Source organism: Malaclemys terrapin, chromosome 4 (assembly GCF_027887155.1).
Source record: "Malaclemys terrapin pileata isolate rMalTer1 chromosome 4, rMalTer1.hap1, whole genome shotgun sequence".
Lineage (NCBI taxonomy): Eukaryota > Metazoa > Chordata > Testudines > Emydidae > Malaclemys > Malaclemys terrapin.
Genome location: NC_071508.1, coordinates 125,954,241 through 125,969,007, shown reverse-complemented (window position 1 = coordinate 125,969,007; position 14,767 = coordinate 125,954,241). Strand labels below are relative to the sequence as shown.

The window sequence follows — 14,767 nt, the reverse complement described above, 5'->3', positions numbered from 1 at the left end:
TCATGTTATATCGGGTCACGTTATATCGAGGTAGAGGTATACTTATACATTAATAATAAGAGTTACTCTCATCCAGTCAGAGGACAGAAACCATGATAACCATATTACCTTTGGGTCTAATTAAAACTAATCAGCACAACTGGAGTATTGGGTGTTCCCAATGACCTGTTAGAACAATCTGCTGAGCAAGAATAATTTGCAGAATTTATTTGGAAAATAATTTTGAATAGCACACACATGTGAGAAAATCATAGATTGTTCACATGCAAGGTGTGACCAGCAAAAGGGGTGAAATTTATCAGATACGTTATTCACTAAAAATTGTTCACACAGCTGCAGTTCCAGTCCCAGCCAAGACCGAGACGCTGTAGAACATTATTGGTCAATATTATCAGTACCCTTGCATGGCACCCAGGTGTGAACTGGGGGGACCTGCAATCTTTAGCAGACAGGTGGAATTTAATTAATTACATAAATCCAAGCCCCAGGGGCTATGATTCTAATGTGCTTGGCTTGCAGTGCTTTTCCCTTGGCTGACTGATGGTGTACCTCTTATTTTAGGGAGCTGAGCAGAAATTGGAAATCTAGTCTGGACAGTTTCACCAGGAGAGGTTCCGAGTTCACAATCTGAAGGTTGCAGGTAGGCTACTAGTTACCTTTTACTGGCAATTGCAGAAGGAGAAGATACGCTTAGTTCTGAGGATTCCCTACTAGCATATTAGAGGAATGATGGTCCAGTGATGAGAGCACTAGTCTAGGACTTGGGAGACCTGGGTGCAATTCCCAGTTCTGCTACAGACTTGCTGTGTGATTTGGGCAAGTCACCTAGCCTTTCGGTGCCTCAGTTCTGTTGTGTTGTAAGCTGTATGCACTCCAGCTTCTTTGAGTATTGACTGCCTGTTTATTCAGGCAACCAGTATATAACTTTGCAGTAGCTCCACAGACCCACAGTTCCAGCAGTTTCCAACAATGCACCTACCACAACCTGGAACAGCCACACATTTCCTTATCTGATTATCTGCCTGCTCCCCCTGGCGGCTGTTTGTTATACATATTATAACAAGTTCCCCATCTACTGAATGGAAATGATAGCACTGCCTTACCTCACAGGGATGTTGTGAGGATATCTACGTTAAAGATTGTGAGGGACTCAGATCCTGTGATGATGGGGGCCATATAAATACCTAAGATAGATATTGTACAGTATTTCACTGGTCATAAATATAAATTAGAAGTGCCCTTACTTACCCCGGCATTTTACTAATCTGGCTGAATTACAGCAGGATAATGTCTACTAGAGCGAGGTGGCAGAATAAAGGGGAGTGGGAGATTTTGCAATTAAAAGGAAAAGCATCTTCCCCTCCCCCCAAATTAAAACTTTGAAATTTTGAAGATTTAAAATGTCAAAATTTTAAAAACTTGCATCCAGTTCTGCTGGTTGCCACCCCTGAAGTGAAAAGGGAGTAACCCTGGAGCTCAGCTCTGATTTATTTACAAGTCCAGCTTCCTTTTAGAGGAGAATTATTGGTCCACACTTTTGCAAATAGCTTCTTAGAACTGGAAGTTATGGAAGTGTAAAAGTAGGTTTATAAAGTGAAGGGATATTATATAAGAACGGCCATACTGGGTCAGACTAAAGGTCCACCTAACTCAGTATCCTGTCTTCCGACAGTGGCCGATGCCAAGTGCCCCAGAGGGAATGAACAGAACAGGTAATCATCAAGTGATCCATCCCCTGTCGCCCATTTCCAGCTTCTGGTAAAATCGAGGCTAGGAACACCATCCCTGCCCATCCTGGCTAATAGCCATTGATGGACCTATCCTTGGTGAATGTATCTAGTTCTTTTTCGAACCCTATTATAGTCTTGGCCTTCACAACATCCTCTGGCAAAGAGTTCCACAGATTGACTGACTGTGCATTGTGTGAAGAAATACTTCCTTTTGTTTGTTTTAAACCTTCTGCCTATTCATTTCATTTGGTGACCACTAGTTCTTGTGTTATGAGAAGGAATAAATAACACTTCCTTATCTACTTTCTCCACACCCATCATGATTTTATAGGCCTTTATCAGATCCCCCCTTAGTTGTCTCTTTTCCAAGCTGAAAAGTCCCAATCTTATTAATTACATTTATGTTTTATTCCCACTGGAGTTTAAGGGCTTGTCTACACTTAAAACACAACAGCGGCACAGCTGCAGCACTTGAGTGTAGCTGCTACCTATGACAACAAGCGGGATTCAGTCAGATAATCCACCTTCCTGAAAAAAGAACAGGAGTACTTGTGGCACCTTAGAGACTAACAAATTTATTTCAGCATAAGCTTTCGTGGGCTACAGCTCACTTCTTCACCTTCCTGAGATGCAGTAGCTAGGTTGATGGAAGAATTCTTCCATTGTGACCTCGTACTGTCTACACTGGGACTTTGGTCAGCTTAACTATGCTGCTCAGGGGTGTGGCTTTTTCACACCCTTGGCCAATGTAGTTAAACTGACCTTATTTTCTAAGGTAGACCAAGCCTAAAACAGATCTGTGTGCTGGAAAGAATTAGCTTCGCTGTGAGCTGGTGAACAGATCCAACAAATTGTGTTATCATTCTGATGTTCAGTGACATGTGGTAGGTGTCAGTTACTCCGAAAAGTAGTAGTTGTGATCACGTGGTGGCAGTTGGGTTTGTCAAGTAGCTATGGGTTTCCCTTGAGAGTGGATATTGTTTGGAGAGGAGAGGAAAGGAAATGGCAGTGCTGCAAGTAAATGCTCTACACCCTGCCACCCGTGTGACAACCACTTGGCTATAGCCAATAACTTTAAGCAGGAAATGAAAGTGATTGTTCCAAGAACATCCAGCATGTGTTTATTCTTCAGTACATTAGTTTGGCCAAACAGTTCCTGATGGTCATAAACATTCACCACAAATAGTACAGGAAAAAACTGCCTTGGGAAGATGTTCAAGGTGCTAAGGTTAATGTCCTGAACCCCCAAAATGGTGAAGCTGCAGATTGCTGGGGATACAGCTAATGCTTACTAGAATTTCACGAGTTTCTCCACTTACTCAAACTGGACCGAATTTAGCTCTGCTGTGGGTATGATTCCCACTGAAATAATCTAGTCCCTTATCTAGGGATGTATGTGCTAATAATAGCATGACTGAGAGCTGTAGAATTATTAGTATGCCAAGAACTCTCAGCTTTGGAATTGTGGAGATTGATGTGTCGCTTCTACAGTACTATATGCTAATTCCATCTCCACTTCGAAAGACTTGTGCTCCTATACAACTGTCTCTCTCTCTCAGAACTCTCCTTACACTATCCAGGCCAGCTGAGCAGTTATTAAATTACCCCAGGACCCAAGTACCAAACAATTCCCACAATAGCTTCCACACTTGTGCGTTTGTATAAAATTTGACACACTGCAGTGTTTTAAAAACACTTCTCATGTGCAAACCCAGAACCCTGATCTCTTCCAAATGGAAAGAGTTATGAAAAGCTTGAAGTATTTCAATAATTGGAAAATACTGTCCCTAATGGCGAGTGATTTAACTTTCCTGGAGCACTTTTCTTTCCCTCTCTTTTTATTTCTCGGAGAGCTTGGTTCTGGAAGTGAGTCAAGTAGTACATGAGCACAGGAATTCAAGACATACTGAAACCATTTAAAAGCGAGTGCACTATAAATGTTTGGTTTAAAAGTATGTTTAAGAAAGGGATCGATTGTGAAAAATGTGTTACGTTAGGAAAAGCGGAATGGCTTTGCAGGGAGAAAAAATGTGTATTGGGAAACTTGGAAAAATAATGATAATATTGCCAAAAATACATTGCACTTAGAGTGATTTTGGAGGATCTCAGTAGTGCTTTACAAACACTAACTAATTAAACCTCACAATACCCTATGAGGACTGTTAAACCTATTTGAAAGATAGTTAAACTGGATGCATAAATTTAACAAAAAAAAAAGTACTTCAGGAAGTTCAGAGAACACAATGAAGATAAAGGGCCAGATCCTCTGGTACATGAAAGCTGGTTTCATAGAAATGTAGGGCTGGAAGGGGTTTGAGAGGTCATCTTGTCCACCCTCCTGTTCTGAGACAGAACCAGGTATGCCTACACCAATCTTGGCAGGTGCTGCTCTGACCCTAAACCCAGCTGAGCCTGCACTGAATCCCTGAGATAAGGGATTATTCAGGTGATGCAGAACAGCTCCTACACCAGCACCATTCTGGCGATTGTGCAGGGGTATGGCCAGGGAAATAAGAGCACAGCCAGGCATCCCTATGCCCCAACGATCCCCTGCGGTCAGAACGGTGCCTCTGGCTGCTCTAATTTATACAAGGGACTGGACTGACAGCCCGGTAGGTCCATGGCCATGCGGGTGCACATGTGTGATTAAGCTACCTTTGCATCCTTTGTCCTGAGCTGTGCTGAGCAGAACTTAGCCACAGCTCAGTATCTGGGTCAGTATTTTATTGGTAAAATCAGGGTTGTTTCTGACCCGATCCCTATTTATTTAAATGGCCAACGTTTGTTTTTCTGGAGGGGAAGAGAGGAGGTCAGAGCTGTGGGGAGGGGCGAGGTAGGGATCGGAAAAGTGGATCAGCTAAATGGGTCCGGTCTTGGCCATCTCTGATATTTTCCACTTACCAAATTACTCAGACTCAGCCCTCAAATACTTTTTATAACCCCTGGATATATTTGAGAAGCTGGCCTGCGTTAGCCAGATAGACTATCTCTCAGTATCTTGGAATATTCTCCTCTCTTTTGCCTGTCCCACAGGGGGTGACTGCTTTGTTCAGTGCTCTGTTATTTACACCTTTATTTCTTATGATTAATTATTACTTGCATATGCTGGCACAGATTTCTTCATTATCAATGTGCTTTATAAATTAATACATAAATAAATTAGAATCTTTATACAAAAACGGTTCCAAGAGACACCTCTATAGATCTCAGATGGGAAGTTGTTCCAGCCACACCAGACCCAAGTATCTGTAGTACTGTGCCTCTGGCTCATCCCTCAAACTAAACTACCCCGAGTAGCATGAGCAGTGCCTCAGTCCTCATTGAAGCCCACAAGTCCTCCTTCATGTGTGGCCAGATGGTTTGGACAACTCATAGAACATATATAAGATAGGACCATTTGTTGTCCAGCCTTGCTGCCAAATATTTCTTAAACTGTTTCTATGAGAGCTAGGTTTGATTTTCCAAATTGGTTTGGTGATTGACCTGCACCTTGAGAATGAGTTCACTCCTGGTTCTGTCATAGGAGGGTTTGTGCAACCTAGAACTACCCATTTCCTTTCCTAGAGGCTTCCTAGGCAGGCCAAATCCTTCCCACACACAATCCTTCCACCGCCCCCGCTGAGCAGTGGCACACCCAGTCCTTATGTGAACCTTGTCTGCTAGGTAGGTAAGCTTGTCAAACCGGGCCCAGTAGACGTGAGAGAGTAGCAGCCCAACCCGCCCACATCCCCTGCTTCATTGTGGAGCTTGGACCCAGCCGCTACAACTACCAAGGGTACATGTGGCTCAGGCTGGCTGGGAAATGGAGCGAGTCAGTGTCTCCCCTGGGTAGGCTTTGCCTTTGTGGGCTCTCACGAAGCCCTGGCCTGTGCCCTCCACCAGGAGAACCCGCAGTAGAGGGTAGTAGCAGTATTGCTCCCTTGCCTAAGGAGAATCCCCTCTCCAGCACAGCTACCCCCATGGGCACAGAGGAATGCACATTTGGCCCCTGATTCAGGGTGCCGCTGCAGCTGTGACAAGCGTGTGAGAATGCGCACGCCCTGCCACCACACTGAGAGGAATAGCAGCAGGCTAATGAAAAGCTAGGCGAGGAGTGGGGGTATGTAGTGAAAGTGGGGGATGGGGACATAAACAGGTCACCCTCCCCCCCGCCAGTGGTTATGATCAGGGTGTCTTCCAATTTCAAGATGTAATCAGAAATCCTGGGCTGGATTCACCAAGGGCCATACTCTGCCTTCCCTTGCTCACGTTGCGCAGTACTGGACTGCGTGGGAGCAGTCCCATGGAAATCAGTGGGATCGCTTCCAGAGTAAAGTACTACTTGGTCAGAGTAATGTGACAAAAATGGGGCCTCAGTAATTATCTCTAGACCTTTAAAGAAAGACATTCAATTGTGGATAACAAATAGGCGTGACATTTTCATTAAGGAGAAACTGGCTGGCAGGCATTGGCAGTGGGTATAGGGCTTGATCCAAAACCCATTGAACTCCAGGAGCCTCTTTATATTGACTTTGGATCTGGTCCACTGGGCCTTTTATCTATAAGTCTCCAGTTCAGATCCACCCAAAGTGCATAAGCACTGAAAGATGTTCTCATCTGATGACTGACTAGTGATCTTTGTTAGCTGTCTCAGCCCGGTTCCTGCAGGAATGGGGTCCGTATCACAAAACCATCACCACAACTTGCTCTGATCACTGCTCGACATCCAAAATGCTTCTGAAATAAATGTAGTCAAACTTTACTAATTCTGGGTCACTGAGAACGAAAATGATGCTTAAAATTGTTGATTGGCTCTAGTTTTCAAGATATGCTATTGGGTCAGTATATACGACCCTTGACTTGGGAATGGCAGAGGATAAGTGAGTTATAAAGGGAAGAAACGCTATCAGGGCAAATGGAGCCCATCAATGCTTGCAGACTATTGCTGGACAGTGACAAGAGATGCTCCATTTAATGAATACAAGAGACAAGCCAAGAAGCGCCGAGTAGACACTGAATAGGACTAAACTATGTACATAATAGTTTTTTGCCTTTTGTTTCATAATAAATTTTATTTATATAACCCTTTTGCTGATTTTTAAAGTGTTACATAAACAGGACAGGTGAAATACTATCATGTAAAGCAATCATAAACACATGAAAAGACCTAGGTTTACAATTTATGATTAAAACTCTACTATCTACACAATATACATAGACATAAAATGTAAAAACTTAAATATCTTAGCAACAGTAGCCAATCAGTTGTTTTAATTGTCATATTTGAATTCAGCACATCAAAATACATAATAAATAGCACATTTTATCTCTGAAGCAGACGACTTCTCAAAAATTGTAGACCAGTGTTGTCAGCCTCCTTAGAAGTTTCAGCAGAGAGGATTAACTGCAAGGTGCTGAGTATTTTGGTTTGATCTGGCCAACTTCATTGAGACAATTCATGTTTAAAGTTAAGCACACACTCAAGTGCTTGGCTAGGTCAGAGCCAGGTGCTCAGTACCTTGCAGGGCTGAGCCCTAAATGGGCTGAGAGAGAGTCATGTTGATGGACATATTTATATTCCCGCTGACTGTGCTGTGCATGTTCTGTGAAAACACAAAGGATGTTAGTGTTCAGTCTGGTACATTTCACAAGCACCAAATTAACCTAATTTGGTTTTCAAATAAATGCAGTGACTCTTATCCCTTTGAATGTCAGCCCAAATCACAGAGCTTAAAGAAGTGTCCCAACTTCATCTTGTTCCCTTGTATACTTTCATTTTAGGAGCTCTGAGTTTGAGCTTTTATTCCATACTCCCCTCTGCTGAATCTCACATAGAGATTTAGGACTACTGTGGGTTGTGGATTTTGATGCCATTAATCAAAAAGAGATCAGTAAAGTTATTTTCCTTTTTTCCCTGCTGCTTAAGACTGTGAGAGACTTTCCTGATAAAAGAATTGTTTGTTTGTTTGTTTTTAATTCCTCATTTCTTTATCTTTTCAGTTTCCTCTAATGCAATGACTCAGCAGCCCCAGGATGAATTTGACACAAGTGTGGAGAATGCAGAAGCTTGGATGAAAGCCATCCAGGAGAGACTGCGGATCAATGACAACACCAAGGGACCTCGGTCTGCCCTGGAAGCCAGGCTAAGAGAGACTGAGGTAAGGGAAGACTGATCCTCCTTTCTGAGAGACATATTCACAAGTGGCATTGGCACTGCAGGGACTGCCAGGAGTCATGGAGAAGTTTCCATTAGGAGACGATCAAGGTGGGATAGGGCCAGGAGCGCCGCCAGCTTTTCTGCCGCCCTAGGTGGCGGAAGGTCCCGCCCCGAAATGCGGCCCCCTCAGAGGCGGCGGAAGGTCCCGCTGCCGAAATACTGCTGCGGTCGCCATCCCCCAAATTGTATCGCCCTAGACAACCGCCTAGGTCGCCTAATGGGGTGCGCCGGCCCTGGATTGGGCATGAAAATAACCTCATTAGCTATAAGGTTGCTCCCATTTGGACAGGATCACTTTAGCATTCTCTCCAGCTTCTTCTTTTGCAAGCCACTTATTGCTGTCATAAAAAAAGGAAATAGAATGTGTGTGGAGGGATGGGGGCGGGGAGGTTTGCATCCTGCTGTTAGATTAGATGCTTCCAGACTTTTCATGTGTATTTGGAAGACTAAGAGCAATCCTGATTTACCAAACTATCTCAGCTGCTGTTCCCAGCACTCATTCATTTGTGCATGCTAAAGTGGAAGTTTAGTTGCTTTTCGCAATCACAAGGCTGGGGTTTGCAACCACTCAATGCACTGCAGGAAACGATGCTACCAGATGAGACCAGTAGCCCATCTCATCCCACGTCTCTGATGGGACAATGCCGTTGTTACCCCAGAATTTGATAATGACGCAGTCAGCAGTTTTGTATGTTCAGCCACTCCCAGCTGAAAACCAATCATCACATAGCTAGGAAAATCTTTGGCCTTTATGAGGCAAGGTAAGACAGCTGCATACTTGCAGTTTTTTAATCAGAATGGGAAGATGGAGCAGAAAGTTAACAAGTGTGGAAGAGAGTGAGTGAATAGTGACCTAGGTTTTAAGTGCCCCAGACACATTGTTCTGACTAGAAATGTTTTGATGATAAGAGATAATGACTAGTTTTGCTGAAATTAGGAGAATTGGTGACCCAGTAGGAGTCACTATAGGTTGTGTGCTTTGAAGTTTAGCTATAAAAGATTAGGTGAAAGAATATGCTTTGGAACATTTCAAGGAAGCTTTCTTTTGGGCTCAGATCTGACAGCTAAGTTCCCCAGCAGCTAGCTGGAAGGTGGGTGCCCCTGGGAGGCTGGCCACTGGTTCCTCAAAATCATTTCTTAACTGTAGGTAAATATACTTGTTTTGAAGAGAGAGAGAGAGAGAGTCTGTGTGTGTGTGTGTGTTGATTTATTCCTGACCCTACCTAGAGAGGGACAGTAAGTTATCACTGCTTTGGGTTCTGAGAATCCCTGGGTGACACCAGATGCTATCGAGAAAGGTACCGGAATCCCAGGGATGGACAGTTAGGGAATAATCTGTCTGTAGGGCAAATTTCTTCCTAAACCCTGTCAGTTAGTGGGTTTATAGCTCTCATCCTTTTAATGGAACTGTGAATCTGCGCATTATCTACATAGATACATAATATTTTGTATAATCCCGTTAATCTCTTGTCCTCAGATCTGGTGGCAGATGAATTATGCCTTGTGTGTTTAAAAAATAGTGTTTCCTTTTATCCATTTTAATTGTGTTGCCTTCCAATTTCATTCGATATCCCTTGTTTTTGTACACTGAGAAAACTGGCTGCTCCTATCTACCCCAGCTGTACCATTCATTATTATAGTGGGGCAGTAGGTTGAGACTACTATCACCAGGGCACCCTCAGGCTGGGCCTTTGCACTCGGGCCTCTGCTCTGAGACACCTGAGTGTTCCACTGTGCCAGTCTAGTCACAAGAGGTACTCAGTGTACAAAAACAAGTTTTCTCTGGCTGAGCCCTGGGCAGGCTGCTCCTTTCAGGGTTGCAAAAAGAATGAACACAAATGGATTGTCCCACAGGAGTCGTAAGGCTCTTTCTTCTGAAGGCTTCTGTAAAGCTCCTGTGGCCCCGACGAGGCTCACAGGCTAACATGGAAGAACAGTCCCAGCAAAAGTGGATCAGCATCGAGTCGTCCCTTCCATCAGGGATTGGCTGTTGGGCCGCACTGATCTGAGGAGTTCCCACAAGGTCTGCTCTGCCACTACCTGTGCTGTGTTTTACCGTTTTAAAATCCTCCCTTCAAGTCTGACATCTCTCTCAGGTGTGGCAAGGCAGGGCCAACTGAGCCCACAATAGCTCATTAACCCTGTGTTCCCTAGTGTGGGGTTTGTATACCCCATCGCACTAGCTTATTTTCTATACATCTCTCATATTTCCCTGTGATAGGCCTGTTCTCTAAATGAAACAGCCTTCTCTGTTTCTCTTCAGATGAACATCTTTCTGTGTATCTAGTCATGTTTGCCCCCACATCTTTGAACCCCCTCTGTTTTTGAGCTGGGATGACTAGCACTGAAAAATGGCACTCCTGGTGGGGTGGTTTAAATATTGGCATTGCAGTATTTTCAGGACCATTTTTTCAAATGGGGTTCATTGTGGGTTGGAGCATGTACTGGGCCTAGCATAGACACTCATCCGCGAGCTGGTGGTGATGGGCCGACTTGCATAGCAGTCACAAAGGCTGGAAGTTCCTACTTCATTTTGGATTGTGGATTTGTTTCTGCTTTCGGATGAGCACAGCCCTTACCTTTTGCCTAAGGAATGTTGATACAGACAACATCATAATGCATTCAGAGAATTCAGGAAAGTCAGTGCTGTGGGAGACAGTTTATCAAGGGGTTCTGTCAACATTACAGATCACAAGAATGAAGATTATGTGGTTTGTGATGATCTTACCTGGGCTGATCTAAAGCTGATGCCTTTGTTGGACTTTGGAACAGGGTCATAATGCATAGAAAATCCTTGTTATAGTAGCTTTTTCAATCTGGATACTGGAAATCCATCATTATTATTAAACAAAAAGCAAGTGGCTCTTCATTAGTTCTACCTTTCTTTCCCCTCTTCCTCCTCTGCCACCCAGCTGATACCGCCTTCTGGCCTGCTCATTCTTTCACTCATTGCCTTTTTTTAAATAAAAACATCCATTCCAAGTGCCTCTTTCCCAGTTGGCTTGCATTTATTCAGGCTTCCTCACTATGATTTATTTTCTGTTAATTTGCTAATGAAAATGCCAGCCAAAGAAAGCAATTGTTTAAAAAAAAATGCCAGCTCCAACCACAGCTTTCTCTATCGTGGGCTCAGTTGCTCATGTCATTTCAAGCAGGAATAAGACTGAAGCCTGGACTAAGTTTTGGTTTTGAATCTTTCTGTTGTTTGCTGGGTGTGGTTTATATTTTCCCCCATGCTCTGTTTTTGTTTTTTGGGTTTTTTTTTTTTTTGCAAGTAAATAATCAAATGATGTATTTATGGTAATAAGGCAAATCACTCTGGAAAAATCACTTAGGCCTAAATTTTCAAAAATGACCTCAGATTTTGAGTGTCTCAACATTTTCCTTTTGGCACCCCTTCCCCCAACTTGAATGAGTGTGGTTTCCCAGAACTGTGCAGAGGAATAGCAGGGAAAGGAAGTCTAGTGGTCTGCGTGATAGTGGGAAGGTGATGTTGGAAGGCTGACAACACTACTAGGACAGAATTAAGGTGGTATGTGTGGTGTGGGGTGGTTGTACTAAGGGTTAGGTTTGTCTCTGGGTGGAAGAGTAGAAGATACATAGTGACAGATGGCTTAACTTTCATTTCCTTGCTTGTAGGTTTTGTGTTAGGTATGCATGTATGTGCCAGAGCCTTAACTGATACACAGCATGTTTTTGTGTAGAAATAGAATTTAATAGCAGAGATATCATTCTCTAATCTTTTTATAGGGTGGCTCAAAGTGTGTCTTCTATGATTTGCAACAAAGTGCTTTTTTGTGCAGATCCCATGTCATGTTCTGGTGCAACTTACAATACTGGCTTTGCTCAATGTTTCCCATGAATAGTGTCTCCTCTGCACTTATTCCAAGAAAGTGAATTAGACGTCATGTGGTTATGTAGTGCAATAGATCTGTAGCAGTAGTGGAGACACTGCTGTTACAGGCAAGTCCTATAGAACTTAATAGCTACTAACCCAACAGGGCTGTGTAGAAATTACCGTGAAAACCTACAGAAGTTAACAGAGAATGATCTACTATCTGTTGGTGGTGGTAACTATTTTACAACAGGGATATATTTCTCTATTAATTAAATTCTGTAAGAATACTGAAAAAAACAGTAGAAAAGTTTTTATTTCTATTAAATGTTGTAGGCATTTTCCAGCAGGGATATAATGATTTCTATATAAACACAAAGTTCTAATTCAATAACTACACTGGCAGGCTCTCTTTTTTTTAATGTTTTCAGTTTTGTGTTTTCTAATAGAAAATTTGTGCATTGGAGCCAGAAGGTCGATTGAAAATGGATTTGGTCCTGATGAAAGCAGATGCCCTTCTTCGCTGCATCAGCGAGGAGGAAAAGCATGAGATACTATCCAAACTGAAAGACATTAAAGCCATGTGGGAAGAAACAGCCATCTACATTACTCATTGCCACAGGTAGGACACATGCTGTTTCCACAAAGACTCTATTTGACATATTGTCTAATGCTCTCAGACAATGCCGCCTTACTCCCCGCTCTGGCTATCTGTATTGTGCGGGGGAGAGAGGAGCCTTCACTGGGTTCCCATGCATATGTTGGAAAGGAGCAGGGAGTAGGTGGAACCTTGGCTCTACATCTACCCACAATATGCCAGGCCAATGACCTGAGAAATAATCTTTGCCAGGCACAGGGCTAGCACAGGGTACCTCTTCCCACAGCCGGGGGGAGCTGGGAAGTGGATTGTGACACTCTGAAGTCAATGAAGCTAAGCTGATTTATCCTGTCTGAGAATCTGATTCTTTATTGCCAATATTTTTTAACGCATCTGGCACTCCTCACCCTCTTCACTGGTCCTGGGAGAACCTCATGTATCTTGTTTGTCACTTTCCCCAACAGCCGTATTGAATGGGTGTGGCTGCACTGGAGTGAATACTTGAAAGCCCAGGATGAGTTTTACGCCTGGATTCATAACATGAAGGTTACCTTGGAGCCTGACATAGAGCTGCAGCTCGGTTTAAAGGAGAAGCAATGGCAGCTGAGCCACTCCCAGGTTCTGCTGAACGATGTTCTAAATCAGTCAGTCCTGCTGGAAAGGCTGTTGGAGGAAGCTGCTTGCTTGTTTAACAGGATAGGTGACCCGAGTGTCGATGAGGATGTCCAGAAGAAGATGAAGGTGGAATATGAAGAAATAAAGGCAGAAGCTCAGGTAAAATGCAACTATAAAAGAGAGGAGGGTTTAAGATGCTCACCAGTTACTAGCCTGCATTATTTACTGTTAGTGTTTCTGATATGAGAGCTAGGAGTTCCCCAATATGGTTCATGGGAAAAGAATGTATCTATAGTGCAAAGAAGGTTTGAGTGTTCTTAACAGGGCAAGATTAATACAAACAATCCCAAAGCAAATGCTTCCCTGTCCTTTGGTAAATCAAAGATCTCAGTGTGATCTTGATGCAAAATAATCCATCCAAGGAGATGAGGAAGCATCCCAACTCTGCACCCTCATTAGAGGCTATAACACAAATCCCCAGATCCAGACTCACAGAGTTGGCAAGCAGTTAATGCTTTTCCAACACAAAGAATAGGCAGCCAACACTAATAGCTAAAAGATTTTCAATAGATGCTAATTCATTTTCCAGCCTGCACCTGCCCTCAATTTCAGAGGTACGGTGGTCATTAGACAGGAGGGTGGTCAACATCATAATTCACCTTTTCATGTCCATGACTCACTTTGATAGTTGGTTTGGGTGAAGGTTTGAGATGAGACAATACCCTTCATTTCCACAACCAGTGGGAAGGATCTGGCTATGGGACAAGGATTTGCCTTTGGTGGGTAGGAGAGGCTTACACGTAGGGATGCTCAAGACTCTAGAGCAATGAGAGTAGATCAAGGACATATCTAGGGTCTATCTAGCCACCTGTACAGTAGCTTTTGTACATCAGTGGCTTTGGATTTGCCTTGGGGAAGAACAGGCATTCCAGTGTCTGGTAACTGACTAATCCAAACAACTAGTGTTAATAAAACTGAACTCTGTTACATGAGCTCTGTCATCTGCCTGTACAACAATGACACCTGCTCTTCTTTCCCACTTCTTCACCCAGACCAAGGATTGGGTGGTCATGGTGATTGTTGGACACTCTCATCCCAAGAAATCATTATCCAAGGGGAGCATGGAGTCTCCTTGAAGGGGCAATGTGGGGAAGTTTGTGGTTCTATGGGAAACAGAAGCCTTGAGTCTCCAGGGCTAGAATCTTTCATGAAGATGAACTTGTTCATTAAAAATATTTAAAAAAATATAAACCCCTATTCTGTGCCTGCAGCTGCTGCAGTCACACTTTCTAGCCATAAATACATCTAAAGAAACATTTAATCAAAGTCAGGTTGCAGAGTAAATCCATTCATTAAAAACACCCCTTTTTGCTCCTGGCAAGTCAACTCTTGGGATTATAAATTTCACCAGATTCCCAATTTAAATGTTTAGTGACTTCCCTCTAAACAAGGGTTTGTCCTTAATCCATGAACAGCTAATATTTGTGTTGTGCAGTTTGATATTTGGACTCGCTAGTTCCCTCAAACAAATTATCTGAATACGGAGAGCCTGAGTCAGATCTCTTAGGTTAGTTTTACACCGGTGTAGATTTACACTGATTGTTGCTGCTGTGAGATCAGAATCAGGCCCAGTGTATTTAGGTAAAATACATGCTGATGTCTCCAGCTAACTGAGGCTCTAGAAAAGGCAGTTGAAGCAGCTACAAATGCCACCTTGCGCCAAAAGAGAAAGTGAAACAATCCAGTTGAAAAATCTCTGGAGGCTGCTGGTGGAAGGGGTGGTGGAAAACATT

At 43.2% G+C, this 14,767-nt stretch overlaps 1 protein-coding gene across 2 annotated transcripts in view; it reads left to right on the top strand.

The window, feature by feature from the left end:
* Positions 1–560: 560 nt before the first annotated feature.
* Positions 561–14,767, top strand: part of SYNE3 (spectrin repeat containing nuclear envelope family member 3) — a 61,034-nt gene continuing 46,827 nt past the window's right edge. Inside the window, exons 1-5 of one of the 2 annotated variants that reach the window (XM_054024851.1) lie at positions 561–640; positions 1,673–1,712; positions 7,710–7,867; positions 12,211–12,383; positions 12,824–13,133. In XM_054024851.1, coding sequence (XP_053880826.1) covers positions 1,679–1,712; positions 7,710–7,867; positions 12,211–12,383; positions 12,824–13,133 — 675 coding nt within the window. In that variant the 5' untranslated portion in view covers positions 561–640; positions 1,673–1,678. The remainder of the gene's footprint in view (positions 641–1,672; positions 1,713–7,709; positions 7,868–12,210; positions 12,384–12,823; positions 13,134–14,767) is intronic. The other variant, XM_054024852.1, reaches the window with a different exon arrangement.